The sequence below is a fragment of the Eubalaena glacialis genome, chromosome 11 (genome assembly GCF_028564815.1).
Source record: "Eubalaena glacialis isolate mEubGla1 chromosome 11, mEubGla1.1.hap2.+ XY, whole genome shotgun sequence".
NCBI classification, from domain to species: Eukaryota; Metazoa; Chordata; class Mammalia; order Artiodactyla; family Balaenidae; genus Eubalaena; species Eubalaena glacialis.
The window spans coordinates 12,695,138-12,712,554 of NC_083726.1; the positions used below are offsets into that span (position 1 = coordinate 12,695,138).

The 17,417-nt window shown below is 58.4% G+C and overlaps 1 protein-coding gene across 2 annotated transcripts in view; it reads right to left on the reverse strand.

The window, feature by feature from the left end:
- The window catches only part of TOM1 (target of myb1 membrane trafficking protein), a 45,560-nt gene that overhangs the window by 5,568 nt on the left and 22,575 nt on the right, over positions 1 to 17,417 (reverse strand). For both annotated transcript variants that reach the window (XM_061204904.1, XM_061204905.1), the window contains exons 2-11: positions 16,850 to 16,934; positions 13,703 to 13,781; positions 12,590 to 12,739; positions 12,129 to 12,263; positions 11,866 to 12,015; positions 9,423 to 9,539; positions 6,660 to 6,793; positions 4,977 to 5,010; positions 4,479 to 4,572; positions 3,619 to 3,739 (exon numbers count right to left, since the gene is read on the reverse strand). In XM_061204904.1, the coding sequence (XP_061060887.1) occupies positions 3,619 to 3,739; positions 4,479 to 4,572; positions 4,977 to 5,010; positions 6,660 to 6,793; positions 9,423 to 9,539; positions 11,866 to 12,015; positions 12,129 to 12,263; positions 12,590 to 12,739; positions 13,703 to 13,781; positions 16,850 to 16,934 (1,099 nt within the window). The remainder of the gene's footprint in view (positions 1 to 3,618; positions 3,740 to 4,478; positions 4,573 to 4,976; positions 5,011 to 6,659; positions 6,794 to 9,422; positions 9,540 to 11,865; positions 12,016 to 12,128; positions 12,264 to 12,589; positions 12,740 to 13,702; positions 13,782 to 16,849; positions 16,935 to 17,417) is intronic.

Consider the following 17,417-nt stretch of genomic DNA (forward strand, 5'->3'; position numbering starts at 1 on the left):
GGTTGGGGGCCAAAGACCAAGACCACCAACCTCCTGTGACCAGATCTGGATGAGAAATAGCGTCACTGACCCCACAGTCATAGAGAATTTGTATCTAGACCCTTTTCCGAGCTGCTCCCATTCCATAATTTCAGAAATCAAATTATGCAAGGCTGTTCTGTGCAAGGCTGCATTTGAATGGGGGAATCCCATTCTGCAGCTGAAAACAAACGTGCAGACTGCGGGTGAGGAGGATTCTGAATGTCCTCTGGGGGATGCCGGCCGGCGGGTACTGGGAGGAAATCAGAGCTGACACCACAGCTTCCGGGCAGAGGAGGACGGGGAAGGAGGTGTCTGCGGCGTCTGAGGTGAGGTTCCAGGGGGAGTGAGAGAATAAACCAGGAGTGGGAGGAAAACCTGTGCTAACGAGGGGGCTGGGTGTCTCTCTGACTGCTACAGAGGGGACGTCCAGGGGAGGCTTTGGGGACTCAGCCCTGGCACTGGGAAAGAGCAGGTATCCTCGCCCTGAGCTGCTGGCGGAGAGGAGGTGAGACTGGGTCAGTCACTGAGGCACAGACGAGGGCGCGGAATTCCAGCCTCAATGGGAAAGCCGCTACGGATAGAGATGAGGGCTCTTCTTCCAGGTGGGGCGGGTTGGGGAGCATCTCACCCTCTGCTGGAGCCAGGGCTGGTCCAGCTCGAGGCTTCAGGAGCCGAGACCATAGCACATGGGACTCTCGTAACGCCAATCTGCCCTCCTGGGGACTGGGTAGACTGGCACTTAAACAGGCCTCTCGAGTAAAAGCCCCCAATTCTCAGGCAGCCTCTCTGAAGAGCGGCCGTCTGCTTCTCCCACAGGACCCGGAGGCAGCCAGGAGAGTGCGCTCATCAGCGAGCTCACCCCCCCAACGACCGGCGCCCACGCAAGTGGGCTGCGGCCAAGCTGAAGGCCGGGCGGCGGGCGGGGCGCCAGCCCTTCTGGAGGGCAGCTTAGCACCCCTGGCTAATTGGGGCAACAAGAGCTGGCGAGGAGGAGGAGATGCCAAAGCCTGAGCAGCGCATCCTGACCCAGGGAGGCCCGCTCACTCTGGGGTGGGAGTGGCCGTGCACCTAAGATGCAGTGGGTGCGCTGGGGGGAAGGCAGGGATGAGGCATGTCCAGCCCCATGAACGTACAGAAAACGACGATGCCCTTCATTCAAAAGAACCATGTGTTCCTTCCTAATTACTCCCCACCACCTCGGCTTTTCCGTCTCTCTCCTGCTCTCATACAGCCCCCAAGGCCAAAGCCTGGCCATCCCTGGGGGCCATGCCTGCAGCGGTGGGGCCCACACGACGCACACGGGACTGCCGGCCCTGTGCCCGGCGCAGGAGGGAGGAGGGCCACCCCTCAGGTGGTCCCGGTGAGGCTGGGGGGCAGGGGCTGGACCCAGGGCCACTTGGGGTGACACTTGTCAGTGCTTGAAGAAGACACAGTGGCACTGGGGAGCAAGTGAGTGTGGAAGACGTTGAGGAAGAGAGTACCCTTGGGCTTCCGTGGTGGCGCAGCGGTTAAGAACCTGCCTGCCAATGCAGGGGACATGGGTTCGAGCCCTGGTCCGGGAAGATCCCACATGCCACGGAACGACTAAGCCTGCAAGCCACAACCACTGAGCCTGAGTGCCACAACTACTGAAGCCCACGCGCCTAGAGCCCGTGCTCTGCAACAAGAGAAGTCACCCAATGAGAAGCCTGGGCACTGCAACGAAGAGTAGCCCTCACTCGCCACTTAGCCTGCACACAGCAACAAAGACCCAACGCAGCCAAAAATAAAAATAAATAAATAATTAAAAAAAAAAAAAAAAGAGAGCACCCTTCCTTCAGCCAAACCTGGCTAAGGTGACCCTAACTCTGCTCACCCAGATGTCCCCATGGCTCTACTTGGCATCCTGAGTAGAAGAGCCTGGTCAGCTGGTGAGGCCATGATTGTGCCAGTTGTGGTCGGCACAGGCCAGAGGGAGGCATGGGCCAGACACTCGGTGGGAAGAAGAGGTCTTGGAGGGTTCAAGAGCCCCAGGGTACAGGGCAAGGTGGGGAGTCCAAAGGCCAGCCAGGTGACCAGGGCTAGAAGACCCAGCTGATGCACCAGAGAGGGACGGCCAGGCAGGCTGGCAAAGCAAAGAGGAGGCTCGGGCACACTCCCATCCCACAGGGCGCTTTCTGCTGGGGTGGAAACCCCTCCCCAGGGAGGGCCTGCAGGAGGACCCATGACCTGAGACGGTACGTGCTCCCCTTGCAGTACGTCTTCCCTGGCCCCGGCGTCTCACGTGCTCCCGTCTCTGACCCCTTGCACGTACTGTTCCATGGCCTGAAGTGGCCGCCTTGACCTCCCCACTGCGTGGTCCAGTCCTGAGTGCCCTCCTCCGAGTCCACAGTGCCGGCTACACCCCTCCAGGACGGCACCTGGCACTGCACAGCAGTGGTCCGCGTGCATGTCACTCCCCCCGTGAGGCTGCGGGCCCCAGAGGGCAAGCTCGGGGTGCGCTTTTCTCTGTTCTTCCGGACCCCGCTCCCCAGAGGAGTGACGGTGCAGCAGCAAACCTCAGCCAGGCTGGGGCTCTCAGGTAGGCTGCCCTCCAGGCTGCAAGTCCCACCAGACTCATTAGCCTGCAGCCACACAGCAGCCTCACTGTGCCCCTAACTCCAAGGCGACCGTGAGCCACTGGTCCTGGAGCACCTGGTCCTGCCCCAGACTAGAGGTGCGGCTCACAGCGCAGGGCTGGTTAGGCCGGTGGGCAGGGCTGCGAGCAGCCTGTCAGGTTCCATCTGGATTGGCCAGGGTGGAGAGGGGATCCCTGGGCCCTCTGGAGGCCCATCAACAGTTCCCCAAGACGCCAGAATGACCACTAGGGAGCCGGGGAGTCCGCTGGGAAGGTCCCTTAATCCAGAGCTTTCCTTGGCTGTACATCCTGGTTGCCCTGGGGTTATAAGCAAAGGGCTGACAACAACCCCAAGCAAACTACTTCCAGCCTGTATGGAGCCGGTCCTGGGAAGCTGGCCCCAGTGGACACTCGGCCGCGTGCCTCGGCTGCTGAAAGCATCTCCCTGATGGAGATGGACAGTCCCAGGGAAGGACAGAAGCCCAGCTCCAGTGCAGAGCAGGCAGACTTGGGTGGGGTAACAGGACTTCTCTGGCTGGTTACGGAACAGCAGAAATGACTGGACCAGCCCCCAAGGGCTTGGTACACAGCCTACAGTGCAGTGGAGAGCTGGGTTGGGCTGGAGACACTGTGTTTTGGAACCAGACGGCCCTGGGTTCCCAACCTAGTGCCTCCAAACGTTAGCTGCCTGACCTGGGGCAAATGACCCAGCCCCTCAGTGTCTTGGTTTCCTCATCTGAGCAGATCATGTAAGATCCTGGCACCTAGCTGGTCATCAACCTACGGGCATCCCTCCCCCCATCCATCCCTGCCTGTAGGGCACAGGGTTCCCCGGGCCTCGCAGGACTGGCTCGGGGGAAGGAACTCTGCTATCCTGAGGGCGTGCAGGCAGGGGCTGGTGTGCCCACCAACAAACTGGGCTCAGGGACCTGGAGAGAGGCCCTCCCCTGATAGGGGGTGACCCAAACTGCAGGGGCCCAGGGCGGGGCCCGGCCACTCACTCTTTGCGTTGGTCAGCCAGCGAGCTGCCCCGCGTCAGCGCAAACATGTCAAACTCATCTTCCAAGCGGCCAGAGGCCTCCAGAGACTGCAGGCCAGCCCTCATGCTGCTGGAGCCCAGGTCTGTGGGGACAGAAAGACCACGTGAAGGGTCTGCCCGGCTGCCCTTGGACACTGAGCCGTGGCTGAGCTGCTCCCTGCCAGGCCCAGGTCGGTTCTGGAGAAGCAGCGTGGCCTGGAGTGGCGGCGGGGTCGGGGGGCGTACGGACTGGGCAAGCCACCTGCTGGCTGAGGGACCAGGGGCAAGTCACTTCCTCTCTCTCAATTACTTCCAAGGGCTTGGCATGAAGCAGGCGGCCAATAACGCTAATCACAGCGACGACGGTGGCGATGGCTAACGCGTACCAGGAGTGCACTCTGGGCCTGGCCCTGGTCTAAGCCCGCTCTGTGCAGAAGCTTATCCAGGCCTCACGATGACCTGTGAGCGGGGCCCATTCCTGCCCCTGTTACAGAGGAGGAAAAGGGCCCAGGATGTCCAAGTGACGTGCCCAGGTTCACCAGATGATTCAGGCCGGGGAGAATTCACGGTGTTGATGGGAAATCACACAACAGTGGGATTTCTGAGATCTGAGGGGGCTCAGGAGTTGTGGGACTGCAAGGGGGGGGTCCCCTGTGTTTTGTCCCGGCCGCTCAGCCTTGCAGGAAGATTCAGCACTGGACCCTGGCGAGGAGGGGTCTAGGCCAAGATTCTGCTGTTGGCACTCCAGCTGCAACTGTGTAATGGCACGGCACCCCCAGAGCTGCAGGGGTGCCCGCGGTATGTAAGGTACCCTCAGCCCAGAAACCCGCACGCTGCACTTACTCATTCCCGCCAGCTGGGACGAGAGGCTGCTGGTGGCTGCAGGGTCAGGGCCCATGTCGATCAGGTCAGCAGCTGCCTCGGCCTCGCTTGGGGCCTGGGGGCAGGGGAGAGGCCACCGTCATCCTCCCAACCTGACCTGCAGCCTCATTCCCTTCTGTCCTGAAGCACTGGCGCCTTCATTCTTTGCCTGAGGATCTGTCACCAGCAATATCCCCCCGCCCCCACACCCCGTCCCTGCAGCAGTGATTGGGAGTCAGGGAGTCTTTCTTCCTCCCCTTGGCCTATCTAGCTCAGCTGGAAGCCTGGGAGGTCCGGAAGACCCCGGGGCATCAGCTGGTGGCAGAATGTTATTTACCCTAATGGCACAATGACATAAGAACTTAGAAGGGGCCCTCTTGGAGATTCTGGCTAAGAAGGCACATCCCAATCAGGATACCTGGGGAGGGAAGTGAGCCCAGCCCTCCTTCTTCCCGTTAACACGGAGAAGCAGCCTCTTACCTTGGCGTTCTGGCCTGTTCGGAAGCGTTCAAACCTGCGAGACAGAAAAGACCTGAGTCAAGGAGAAGGACTGGGTGGCCCCTTAGCACAGCCAGGCCAGAGCTCCTCCCACTGCGGGTCTCAAAACCAGCAGAGTGGGTCACCAACAGGGTGATGACACGGCCTGGTTTACCCTGGACGGATCCAGTTTATGCCTGCTGCCCCAGGGAAGTATTAGCAGGGCCCCTTTTTCACTTGCAAGTGTCCCAGTTAGATTATCAATTATCTGGTCACCTTAGTCACCATTAGCATTAAATAAACAATAGGCATAGACTAAAGCAGAAAAGGAAACGGAGGTGCGTGCACACAGCAAAGGTAAGTACTGTTTTTTGGAACTTGTTCGGTAACATACATTTGCGTGTGTGCGTGTGTGTGTGTGTGTGTGTCTCTAAAGCGGTGTAAGGAAGACACACCTCTTACACTGCTTTATGGAGCCACTTAAAACCACCCTAGACAGGTCAAGGGGCTGGTGGGTAGACTGAGGACTTCGGTCTGAGATCTGTTCCTGACCTGGCCCTGTCCCTCACTGTGTGACCTTGGGTAAATCACCTCACTTCTGAACGTCAGTCTCCTGTCTATTAATAAGCGGGTGACAGTGGAACCTGCCTCCCAGGTGTGAGGATCAAGTGAACCACCAAACAAATGTAAGGTCTGATCGACAGGTGTCAGTGGGGTCCCAGTCACCCCTAGATCGGGCCCTTGGGCCACCTCACGGCCCACACGGCAAATGGCGGGGGCTCTTAGTCCCACCAGGTCAGCAAGCAGGAGAGGCCGGGCAGCCGTGGCCTGCCACGGCCCCGCCCCCTCACCTGATTCAGAATCACTCAGCAAGTGTTTGCTGATAGATAAAAACACGAAATGAACCAGGGGCTGGAGGCGGCTGGCATAACTGGTACCCTGTGCCAGACAGCCTGACCACCGAGTGCTTTACAGGCATAACCGCATGGGCCCTCAGTTACCTATAAGGAATCATGAGTTCCGCTTTACAGATTCAGAGGAAGCGTGGGGGACATCGTTTCTGCAGGCCCAGCACCTCTCTCTGCCTTTGTAACAGCACCTAAGTGCTCCTCTGGGGAGCTGCTACCTCCCTTTCCTGTGATCCCGGCGGGACTGTGGTCAAGGGGGCCTGTCCCCTCCCACACCTGCGTCCACAAGGACGCTGAGCCAATCAGAGTTCCTCTTGGGGAGCTGATTCTTGGACAGAATGGTACAAGGTGGGCAAGCGTTTGGAGCCCATGTATTCATGATGACACCCTGGGGTCATGGTCCAGGAGTTTCTGCCCCGGAGGCCCCTGAACTGCCCTGGCATCTGTCCTTCCTGCCCCACTGGGAGGCCTTTTATTCTTCTTTGGATTCTGAAAGCTATCCATTCAATAAAGGCTGTTCTCCTAATGACTTCTTTTTCTGCTTAAGTTAGAAAGCTTAAGCTGTGATCCTGGATGCAGGGGCGCAGGTGGCAGGAAAGGAGGTGTGGGGAGGGCGGGCGCTCCTGCCTATGCTGGATGAAGATGGCTGAGGGCACGTGTGCTGGGCGGCTGACCCGGTGTTTGAGAGGGAGGTGAGAAGTCAGAGGGTGCGAACAGGGGAGATGGGAAGGGAGAAGGCGGGGCGGCTGGCCCGAGGCGGGGCGGCGAGTGGGGCTACCGTTCGTGGCGCAGGAAGACGTTGTTGAGGTCGTCGTTGACGGTGAGCAGCTCCTCGGTCAGCTGCTCACTGGCGACGCGGGGGATGAGCTCCAGGACCCGCTGCTGCATGGCCCGGCACGTCCGGTTGAGCTCCTGCCGGGGGAGGAAGTGAGACAACCACGGCTGCTGGACCCGGAGCGAGGCCGTCTCTACCGGACGCCCGGCCCCGGGCGCACCTTGGAGGTGGAGAGGTTTCCAGACTGGACTTGAGGTTGCACAGAACAGCTTTTGGGGTTCTACGGACGAGCACTGGCGTCTCATTTCTAAGTGTTTAGCACACAGGAGACGACCAACATGGGGGCCGTGCTGTGGGTTTAACCTGCCTGTGCGGACCTCAGGATTAAGCTCCTGCCCGCACCTCTGCTTCGGGGAAAAATCAAGACTGCGAGGTGGCTGGCGGAACACCTGCCACTTCTCTGGGTGCACTGAGGTTTTTTGTGACCAAAGCATAAAAAATAAACTGGATGATCCAACTATTATCCCGACTCTGAATGTCTGCCTCATTACTCTAATTTCTTTTTTTAAAATTTTAAAAATTTTTTAATTTATTTATGTATTTTACTAATTTCTTCTTTAATGCTTTTTATTTTGGAATAATTTTAAATTTACAGAAAAGTTGCCAAGATAAGACAGCACAGGGGTTCTTGTAAACTCTTCACCCAGCCTCTCCTGAGTTTGGCATTTGTCAAAACTATGACATTAATGTGGGTACAATGCTGTTAACTAACTACAGACTTTATTCAGGTTTTACCAGTTTTTCCACTAATGTCCTTTTTTTCTCTGTTCCCACATTGCATTTAGTCACCACGTCGCCAACTGACTTTTAATCAGTTAGTGTTATGTATTTAAACTTGTTTGGGAAAAATAAAAAAAAATTAGAAGCCGAAGCATTTACAGGCTTTTTATTTGTAGGACTGAGTGTTTCCGTCCTCAGGTGCCTGCCATCAGGTGGACGGGGGCCCGGGTCACGGTCCTGAGGTCCCAACAGATGGTCAGGCACTGCTGACTGTGGCCACGCGCCAGCACTTTTCTCCTGGCATCATGAAGACCACTGATTTTGGTTCTTTTCAGACCCTGCTGCCCCCGCCTCCCCCCAGGTCAGACCCTCTCCCGGGATTTCCTCTCTTGCCTGAGCGTGGGGCAGGGCAGGCCCAGGGGACTTCCAACATCCTGCGGGCCTCCCCTCTCCTCCCCCCATGACCAAGCACACCGCAGCTTTGTCCCTACTTCCTTTCCTGCCCCTCTCAAGAGCAGAAGAGCAGCTGGTGGAGCCAGGGTCCTGGGTTCATACCCCAGCTCTAAGGCTGACCAGCCCTGTGACCCTGGGGGCATCCCATGACCTCTCTTTGCCTCAGTTTGCTGCCCTGGGATGCGAGGATAACAAGAGTACCCACCTCATGGGGGGGAGGGTGAGGATTAAGTGAGTGAATGTATATCACGTGTCCACATCAGAGCCTGGCACACAGGACATGCTAAGTGCGCATTAGCTGTCCCTGTGTCACCCCTGCCTGCCAGCCAGCCTTCTGAGTCCCCCAGATCGCTCATACCCGCAAGGCCTTGGCTTGGGACACCCAAAATTAACTGCGCTACAGCAATCCTGCCGCTTCCCAACTCACTCAAGCTTCTGTCGTTTATTCTTTAAAAAAAAAAAAAAATTTTTTTTGTTGTTTATTTATTTTTGGCTGTGTTGGGTCTTCGTTGCTGCACGAGGGCTTTCTCTAGTTGCCGCGAGTGGGGGCTTCTCTTGTTGTGGAACACGGGCTCTAAGCACGCAGGCTTCAGTAGTTGTGGCACTTGGGCTCTAGAGCACAGGCTCAGTAGTTGTGGCGCACGGGCCTAGCTGCTCCGCGGCATGTGGGATCTTCCTGGACCAGGGATTGAACCCTTGTCCCCTTCACTGGCAGGCAGACTCCTATCCACTGCGCCACCAGGGAAGCCCTGTCATTTATTCTTCATATTCGTGTGTTTACTCAACTGTGAGACTCCGACTTCACTCCCCTCCACCCTGCCCCCTGCTCCTACCATAAGGTAAGGACCCCGGAGCAAGAACACTGTGTCAGCTTGGTCAGGCCCAGGGACAGAGAGATGAGTACAACCCAGCCTCGCCCTCCAGGAATGTGAGGCCCAGCAGGAATGACACAAAAGAGACAATCATACCAAGCCCTCTGTCCCCTCACAGGTTCAGGTGACTCCTGGGCCTCGGGGGTCCCTAGCTTTCTTGGCGTGTCTGGAACTGACCTCTGTGGGGAGGGTGCCTTTCCCCACACACAACCCCCTCACTCGAGTGGGGCCCCAGCTGGGGGTGGCACCCTGGGGATATCACGTGACATACGGGAGCCCCAGCCTGCAGATCCCAGCTCCGGCCTGCCTGCTAAGTTTCACATTCTGAAAGGTGGACACCTCACCTTCCAGCTTTTCCTCAAGACCACTGACGGGGAGCTATTTGGAACCAGGCACAGGGAGGGTGTTTCACGTGCAAAGCCTTACTTAATACTCATGTCAAACTTGTACCACAAAAGCAAACTTACCGATGAGGAAACTGAGACAAGAGGGGCTATTTCGTTCAAACCACCAAGTGGTAGAGCCCCGAGTTCCAATCTGATGGAGCCTGAAGTCCCCGGCTTTATCATCTCCCGTCGTGACCAAGGGGCTCAGAGTCCCCCACGGGAACCGCCGTGGCGGTGGCGGGGCAGGGAGGCTGAGCCGGGCGGCTGCTGCTCACCTGCAGCAGCTCCAGGTCTGCCGGCTCCGCCTGCGTGGGCACGAGCTCCGTCAGCATCTCCGACATCACCCTCACGTTCCCGCTCACCATCTCCAGCTCACTGCGCAGCTTCCCGATCTGGAACACACGGTCGGCCCCGCTGAGAGAGGCCGGGGTCTGGAGCCTCTGCCGCTCCTGCGACACAGCCTGGCACTACCAGCCCGACCTGCCGGCACCCTCTCTAGGCTCCCGGGCCACAGCCCTGTGCCAAGAGGCCCATGGTAGGCTTGCCCTCACCCCCGCTGACCCCCTTACAGAGATGTTAGCAACTGTTACAGGGCGCCCAGTGCAGGGAGAGGCCAGGAGGAAAGAAGCTGAGGGCGGAGGCGGCCCGGAGTGTGGCTGGAGGGCTCTGGCATCTCCTGGGTGCTTGGCGCCTAACAAGGCCCTGGAGGGGGGTTCCCCTGAGGGGGAGAGGAGGGAGGCCTCCCTCCTAGGAGGACCGGTTCTGTCTTGCTCCTGGTCCGCTTTGGTGCCCAGACTCTTCCAAGGATGAGCCCCAGTGCCGCCCCCACCCTGCGTATGAGGCTCAGACTGAGCACTCGTGAAAGGGACGTGAGCAGGTTTCAGCGATCCGGGGTCCCAGTCTTGGCTTGGGGAGCAGCTGTAAATCGAGTCGCACAGTCTCTGCACTCAGGTGAGGTGGTGAAAGGCCCCTGCTGCGGCCTCTCGTGCGGCGGGCTCTGCGGGGCGTTTCCCGTCCTCATGGACAACGTGGACACTGTGAACGTCCAGGAAGGGACCAGTGTGGACGTTCCCAAACCTGATCTGGTTGATGAACCCGTTGATCATGGGCTACCTCACGGGTCTAGGATTTAGCAGCCTACATTTTGGGAAATGCTGGTGCATTCTCAGTTGGCTGAACCAGGTGATTTCAGAATCAGTGTCACCATATAAATTCACGGCGCCTGCCTGTGAGGGCAGCTACCATTTTGATCACCTCTAAGGCCCAAGCACTTAATGTATGTTGCTACTTAACCTTGATCATAGTCTCGTGAGGAAGGTATCACTGCCCAACCCTTACAGATGAAGAAGTGGGAGTGCAGACACAGGCCCACTACAGTTTGCCAGCAGCTTCCAGACCCGTAAAACGTTTGGTACATTTGGCCTGTTTAACGAACGCTCCTGGCAGAAGCAAGGGAAAAACAACTGATCACAAACCCAGCATGTCCGGGTCAGATGGGACCTAATTACAAGGAGTCTGGGAGTTACATCAGTGCTGCCTGAAAGCCTTAACGTGTCCCAAGAGACAGAAGGGGACTCTGAAATTAAACAGACTACTCGGTCTTGTTTAGCAAGAACCTTCTTCCACTGGACATAATCAGAGTCTTAATCCACACAGGTGCCAGACTTCAGGCAAATTGGTTAAAATTATAACCAGGTTACATCAGTTTTGGATCACAGGGTGATTTTACCACTTTTATGCACTTTTAATTATTGGGCCTGTTAGGAAAACTTTTCTAGTAATGTTATTTGTAACTCTGGGGGTTGATTTCATAACTTGCCATAAGTACAGAGGTTTCTCTTTAAATAGGTTTGGGTATGAAAGGCTGTTGGTAAGCTTATTTGTTTGTTAAGACCAAACGATACCGTAGAAGTTTGTAAAACACATCAAAAGTGGGCACCCCCAGTGTGCAGGCCTCGAGCAACTCCGCCATGCACAACTAAAATGACCGCGCACCCAGGAATGCCAGTCATGGCTGTGGACGTCCCTCGTAGGGCAGCAGCTAAGGCCGCCACAAACTGCTCGAGGCCAATGAGCAGGGCGCTGGCCTCACTGGCAGGAGGGAGGGGCTGAGGGACAGGCGGCCTGGTCTGAGGAAGGCAGTCCTGCAAAACTACTCACGGGGCCCCAGAAAACGAGGCCCAGGCCCGGCCTCCAGGATCTTACACTATGCCTCAAACCTTCTTCTTGGGGCTTGGTGGGAAGCATCATGGTGCAAGGCAAGGGTTTAAATTCTTTTCTATACAGATGTTTTAGAACCGTTTTTAGCAAGAACCTCTGTCCAAATGAAATCTTACGTGAGACCCTGAGCAAACCCCAGCAAGGAAGTGGAGCTGCTGCGGCCGAAGGGCTGCCTGCTGGGTGCTTCCTCTCCCTGGAGCTGCCCGCAGGGCTACACGGAGGGCACAGTTTGGAGAAGGGCCCAGGTGCAGGACAGAGCCTGCCTGGAGTCAGATTTGCGCTTGAATCCCAGCTCTGTCTCTGCTGAACTGTGTGGCTCTGGGCAAGTGAACTGATCTCTCTGAGCCTCATCTCCCAACAGGAAGGATGACACACGCCCTGTGGGGCTGCCCTGAGGACTGGGCAGAGTAATTTCCACACTGACAGGGGCCCGCCCTGACTTGTGGGGAGGGGCAGGCCTACATCCTGACCTGTGTGGCTAGGCCCAGGCTTGTTTACCTGTTCAGCGGTTGGCATTATGGGTGTGTCACTGGGGAGTAGGGCCAAGGTGGGCAGCGGGGTGGTGTGCTGGCTGGAGTCCCCTTGATGACTGGCATCAGTGCCCACAGAAGAATTCTGTCCTGACGGTGTCTCTGAGTTGAACACGGTCTAGAAGGCAACAAGCTGAAATCAGTAAGGCTGGCAGGTCAGGGGCCACCAGGAAGCAGCCGCAGAACCCCCTCTGGGGATGACTCCCGCCGCCCCTGCCCACTGCTCCTCACCCTCTGGGGCGTGTGGATGGGGGACAGCATGTCCAGGTCGGTCATGGGGAACTCCAGGCCCTTCCTCCGCAGGTCCTCGTAGACAGCGACCACACCTGTCAAGTCGGGCGAGCTGCGGAACGCGTCAGCCCAGGACTGAGAGGGGACAAGGGGACACGGCCGGTAACCACTGCTCACCGGCTCCCCTGCGAGCCTGCCTGCCGGCCCCCAGGGAGCAGAAATTCCCTCCTGGACTCGCTGGTCCTTTGGCGGCATCACCTGGACAGCCCGCTCCTCAGCAAGGCCCTCAGCCAACAAGGCTCCCCCCGACCCCCGGCTCAGAGGTCCCGTCAGCAGAGGAGCAAGACAGGCCCAAGAGAGCAGACGAGAGAGTAGCACTGGCAGGGGGAGCAGCACTGGCAGGGGGAGTAGCACTGGCGGGGGCACCTTCCTCCCGGCCCAGCCCCGCTGCCCGTGCTCACCTGGATGAGGGTGAGCACCTTGTCGTGCACGATGGTGGGCGGGTTGTTCTTGGGCAGGATGGTCCTCACCAGCACGCCCTCCACAAAGTCCTGGCTGGCCACCAGCAAGTGGAAGCGGTGCCCGCAGTTCTTGACGCAGGTTTCCAAGACCTGGAGGCCGTGCGGTGCCCATGAGCACCCAGCAAAGGCGCGGGAGCGCCCGGGACCCCACCCTCACACCCCACCCATGTCCCAGTGGGGAGGCCCAGCAGAGGATGCGGCTTCCTGAAGTGAGACCCAGAACACGGAGGAGCGGGATGACACCAGATTTGGCAGCTGGTTGGCTGGGGTGGGGAGCGGGACTTGGGCGGGCAGAGGGCTGCGTGCTGGCTGGAGGCCCCTGGCTGAGTGGCTCTGGTGCCCACAGAACCCTGTCCTGAGGCCGTCTCTGAGCTGAACACAGTCTAGAGGGGAGGTGGCTCTCCAGGTGTAAACCAGAGAACTTTCAATCAAATGGTGACTTCGCGTGCTGGGAAGAAGGCGCCCAACCTCCCTCCCCACTCCTGTCCCCGCTCCTGTCTCTCTACTCCCGGGCAGGAGCTGCCTCTGATCTTCAGTTGAGTAGGTGGATCCAGATGTAAGTGCTGCCACGGGGGAGGCGGAGACAGAGCGCCCCCGTCCCCACTCCCCAGCCAAGCCCACCCTGACTGCCAGGCTGCCCGCTCATGCCTGTCCCGCCCTGCTGTGAGCAAGGACTGTCCTCAGCCTCTGGCATTTGCTTTACGTTCGTTTTTCAGGGCCAATTAGGCCAAGTGCCAACTGGAACCCAACTTGGGTACCGCCCCCCAGAGGCCTGGGTGCACTGAGCTTCTGTGTCACCGGCAGGTCCTCTGCCCACGCGTCCCATGACGGGCCCTTGAGGGATGTGGGCCTCAGTGTGTCTGCTCCCTGCACCGGTAGGTTAGAGAGAACTTTTCCAAATAGCCTCTCTTGCCACTCCTCGTTGGCCAGCCGTGTAGACAGGACAGTGCTTTGCCCACAGCCCTTGAAAGAGGAGCCCCAGGGTGGCTGGGAGTCCTGCTGGGCCCCCAGGGGACTGTGGTCCCGCCGTGGATGGAGGGACGGGGCACTCACCGTGAGAGCCAACATCACCTCGTGGAAGTTCTTATTCCCCACGATTCTCTTCTTCACTGCTCGGAAGGCATCTTTGGGACTGGGCAGAAGGACAGAGGAAGGATGGGCTGAGGCATGGAACCTCCTTGTCCAACAGAGGAGGCTGCGTGCCTAAGATCAGGAGGCACTGGAAGACGGACCGGCTCTTATTTACCAGTCTCCCTTGGTCCCGCCCTGTTTTGTGTGCCCAGGTTCTAATCACATCAGAATCTTCCTGTCCCACAAAAGTCCTCAGTAGATGACGACTGCTTGGCAGGGATTCTCAGTGTGCAGTCTCTGGACACCCTGCACTAGAATCCCTTAGTGGGGAGCTGTGAGCGCTTGTTAAACATGCGGAACCCCAGACCCGACCCTAGACCCCCTGAACCAAGCTCTCAGGGAATCTGCATGCCCACCGTGCCCCTGGGGCTTTATATGCCTAAGTGAAGGTCAAGCACCAACAAGCTGCAGGCACAGAGTTCTTGTGCCCCATCCTGGCCAGCTCCTCTACTCACCCCTGTTTCCACCCAGGCCTTATCAGGCACCAGATGTGCCCACACCAGGCTGGGTGCTGGGACGCACTGGTGAATAAGACCCCTCGGCCCTGCTTCAAGGATCACATGTTCCAGGGAGACCCACCTAAGGCAGGGAAGCAAACAGGTCCCGAGGTAAGAGCGAGTGTGAGTGTGTGAGTGTGTGAGTGTGGGGGGGTGGGTGGGTGCCGGAGGTCAGGGAAGTCTTCTCCGAGGAGGTGGCGCCACAGCTGAGCGTGAAGGATGGGATGCAGCCAGCTGCGGGGAGCAGGGGACGCGGTTCGGTGGAGGCAGGAGCCTGGACCAGGGCCCGGGTGGGGAGGAGATGAAAGGAGGCCGCGAGCGTTGGGGGAAGGTGGAGGGAGGGGCTGGGGAGGCCGCGTGGTCATGGCAGGGAGGGGAGCCGGCGGCAGCCTGCTCTCCCCGCCCCATCGGTAACTCCACTGCCGCCCCCAGGCCTGCCGCCTGCACCCTTGCCGCTCAGCCCTGTACAGGGGAAATCCTCGTTGCCCGGACTGCCCTGGCCTAGAAGTCTTCGCGGCCCCCCCCAACTTCCACATCTACTGGGTAGAAGCCCAACTAAAATCTGCCTCGCCCATGGCGCTTTCCCAGCCCTCCATCTCCTGGGTGCACTGACCCCGGGACTGCCCGGCTAGAGAGGATGCTCCCTAGAGGCCAGGAGTGGCGTCCTCTTCTGACACTTTGCCTCCCCAGAGCCCAGCGCGCCACAGGAGCTCAAGCAACGCTTCTTAGGCCGGGGAGGGCCTGTCCTGCTGTCTGCTGGGCATCTGTCAGACTGTCAGTGCCAAATCCATCAAGGGCAAGTCGACAGAGTCGGGAACCCTGACATGACATGGGCCCCCCGACAGGATTGAAGGCAGCAGGCAAGGCTTTCTGGAAGAGACCTGCATGGGGGTGGCTGTGACGGAGATGACACGAGGGGTGAAGGGCCATGGTCCCGGACGGGGTGGGATCCTGCCCCTGAAGTGTGAGGGCACTTTTCAACCCAATGCCCTGGGGCAGTTCCTCGCCCTCGGGGCTCCATCTCAGGGGAAGCTGGCTTCTGCTCCTGGCTTGGCCACTCCCCTGTGGCCACGTCAGCTCTCTAAAGGGACTTGTTTCCACTCCTTACAGAGTGACCCAGAAGTTCTGGCCTGTGTGCCACTACTGTGGGCCTACCGTGGGTCCAGTACTCTGCCAGGAGCACAGCACAAAGTGGGTGGCACGAGGCCACACACAACCCAAGGCGGGAGTGGACAAGAGACTAAAGATTAGATGACAAGCTCCGTGAGGTCAAGGGTCACGTCTGCCTTGCTCACTGCTGGGTCCCCTGGGCCTCGTGCAGAGCCTGGAACCCACGAGGTGCTCAAATCAATAGCACCTGAACAAGTCTGACCCCAGTTCTGCCGACGTTTACAAGGGAGATGGGGACTTGCTTCTCCAAGGACACAGCACTGACTTTCAGCCCCGACATTCAAGACGAGGCTCCGTGAGGTTTTCTGCCTCACTCTTCTCTCTTGGTGGCCCTGCCGCCTGCCCACCACTCTCACCCCCAACACTTATGAGTCCAGACGCGTGTCCCCTCCCAGCGCCTCGGCAAGCCCATGGCACACGGCTGGGGAGCTGGAAGGTTCTGGCAGCCCCCGTGCAGTCCTAATCGGCCTTGACCGTGTGCTGCAGACTCCCACAGCCTCCTCAGGCTCGGAGCTGGGTGCTCCCTGTCTGCTCCCTCCACACGCAAAGCACCACGTGGTCAGAGGACCCCTCGTAGGGCGAATGGACCGCCCCAGTGAAAAACGGGGAGAGAACTGAGATCCTGCTCCAACTCCTGAGCCTGCTTTTCTGGAACGGAGGCCTCACCTGGCGCCTCCTGCTGGCTGTGGTCATCACACCCCTCCCAACCCTTCCCTGGTTTCTCCTGAGAAGGACAGTGACCCTGCATCCATCCCCTCTCTGCTCCCCTCAGGGCCTTGGGCAGATTGCTGGAAGGATCGAAGAGCTCTGTCTCTGAGACAAAGACCCAGAGAGGTTAAGCGATTTGCCCAAGGTCACACTGCTGGTCAGTGATGCCGGTCAGAGCCCAGGAGCCAGGACCACGGTGCTGGCCCCACACCACGTCTTTGGCGGGGCTCCGTGACCCCAAGCAGGGTGCCGGGACCCGAGCACCAGAAATGCTCGGCCAGGGCTAACTTTGACCAGCCTCTCGGTTCCACTGAACGTTTACTCCCTTCCCTGTGACCACAACCCTCCCTGCTGGTCTCAGACCTTAAAGGAAACAAAAGTCTGTTCTTGCTCACTGGGGAAGCTAGGAGTCCCTGCTGCACAGTCTAGCCCACGGCATGCAGATGGGGCTTGGGGCTTCCTCCTAATTCTAAGAGCTGCCAGCTGGCCTTGTCCTAGGAAGATGCCATCCAGGTGACGTCCTAGGAAGGGCCAGTCGACTGCACTGCTGCTGCTGGGTGGGCCGCACACCCGATATCTCTGGGCTCCTCATCCATTTGATGAGACAGTCAGACTAGATCGTGGTTCTGAAACGTTTAAGACGCGCTGTTGTGGCCGCCCCGCCGGCGTCCCGCCTCTCCCCGGGGGTCCTCACCCTTCCTCGGTCTCATTGATGATGTCGCAGATCTCCATGTTGAGTGCCCAGTTCTCGCTCTGCAGGGAGCCATCTGTAGCTTTCTCTGAGGACAAGAAACCACAGGTCACACAGGTGTGTGGGGTTCCCAGACAAACTCAGCGGGAGTGGGGAGGACAATGGGTGCTTTCTGGGCACCGAGATGGGCCAGGCACCATGTAGACGGTGTCACCTTCATTGCCACATTTCGTTAGTTAATTCTTATAGTCGCCATGGGAGGCTGGGGAGGAAGCCATGGCTGAGTCTACCAGCTGGGTGAGCGGGACAGGGATTCAGGGGGCCTGGCCTCAGAGTGCTTGTTTTTGACATGACAATATAGAGACAGGGTTTTGTTTTAGATGTGTAAATAAATGTTCCCTCTTGACCCTTTTATTATCTTTTGACTTGGAAACCATTCACATGGTTCAAAATGTAAAAAGCTCCGAAGAGGCATCGAATGGAGAGTAAATCTACAGGCCTCCCCTGCCCCCAGCTCCCTCTTCCTGGAGGTCCCCAGTTTCCTCTCAAATCTCCCAGAGATATTCTTTAC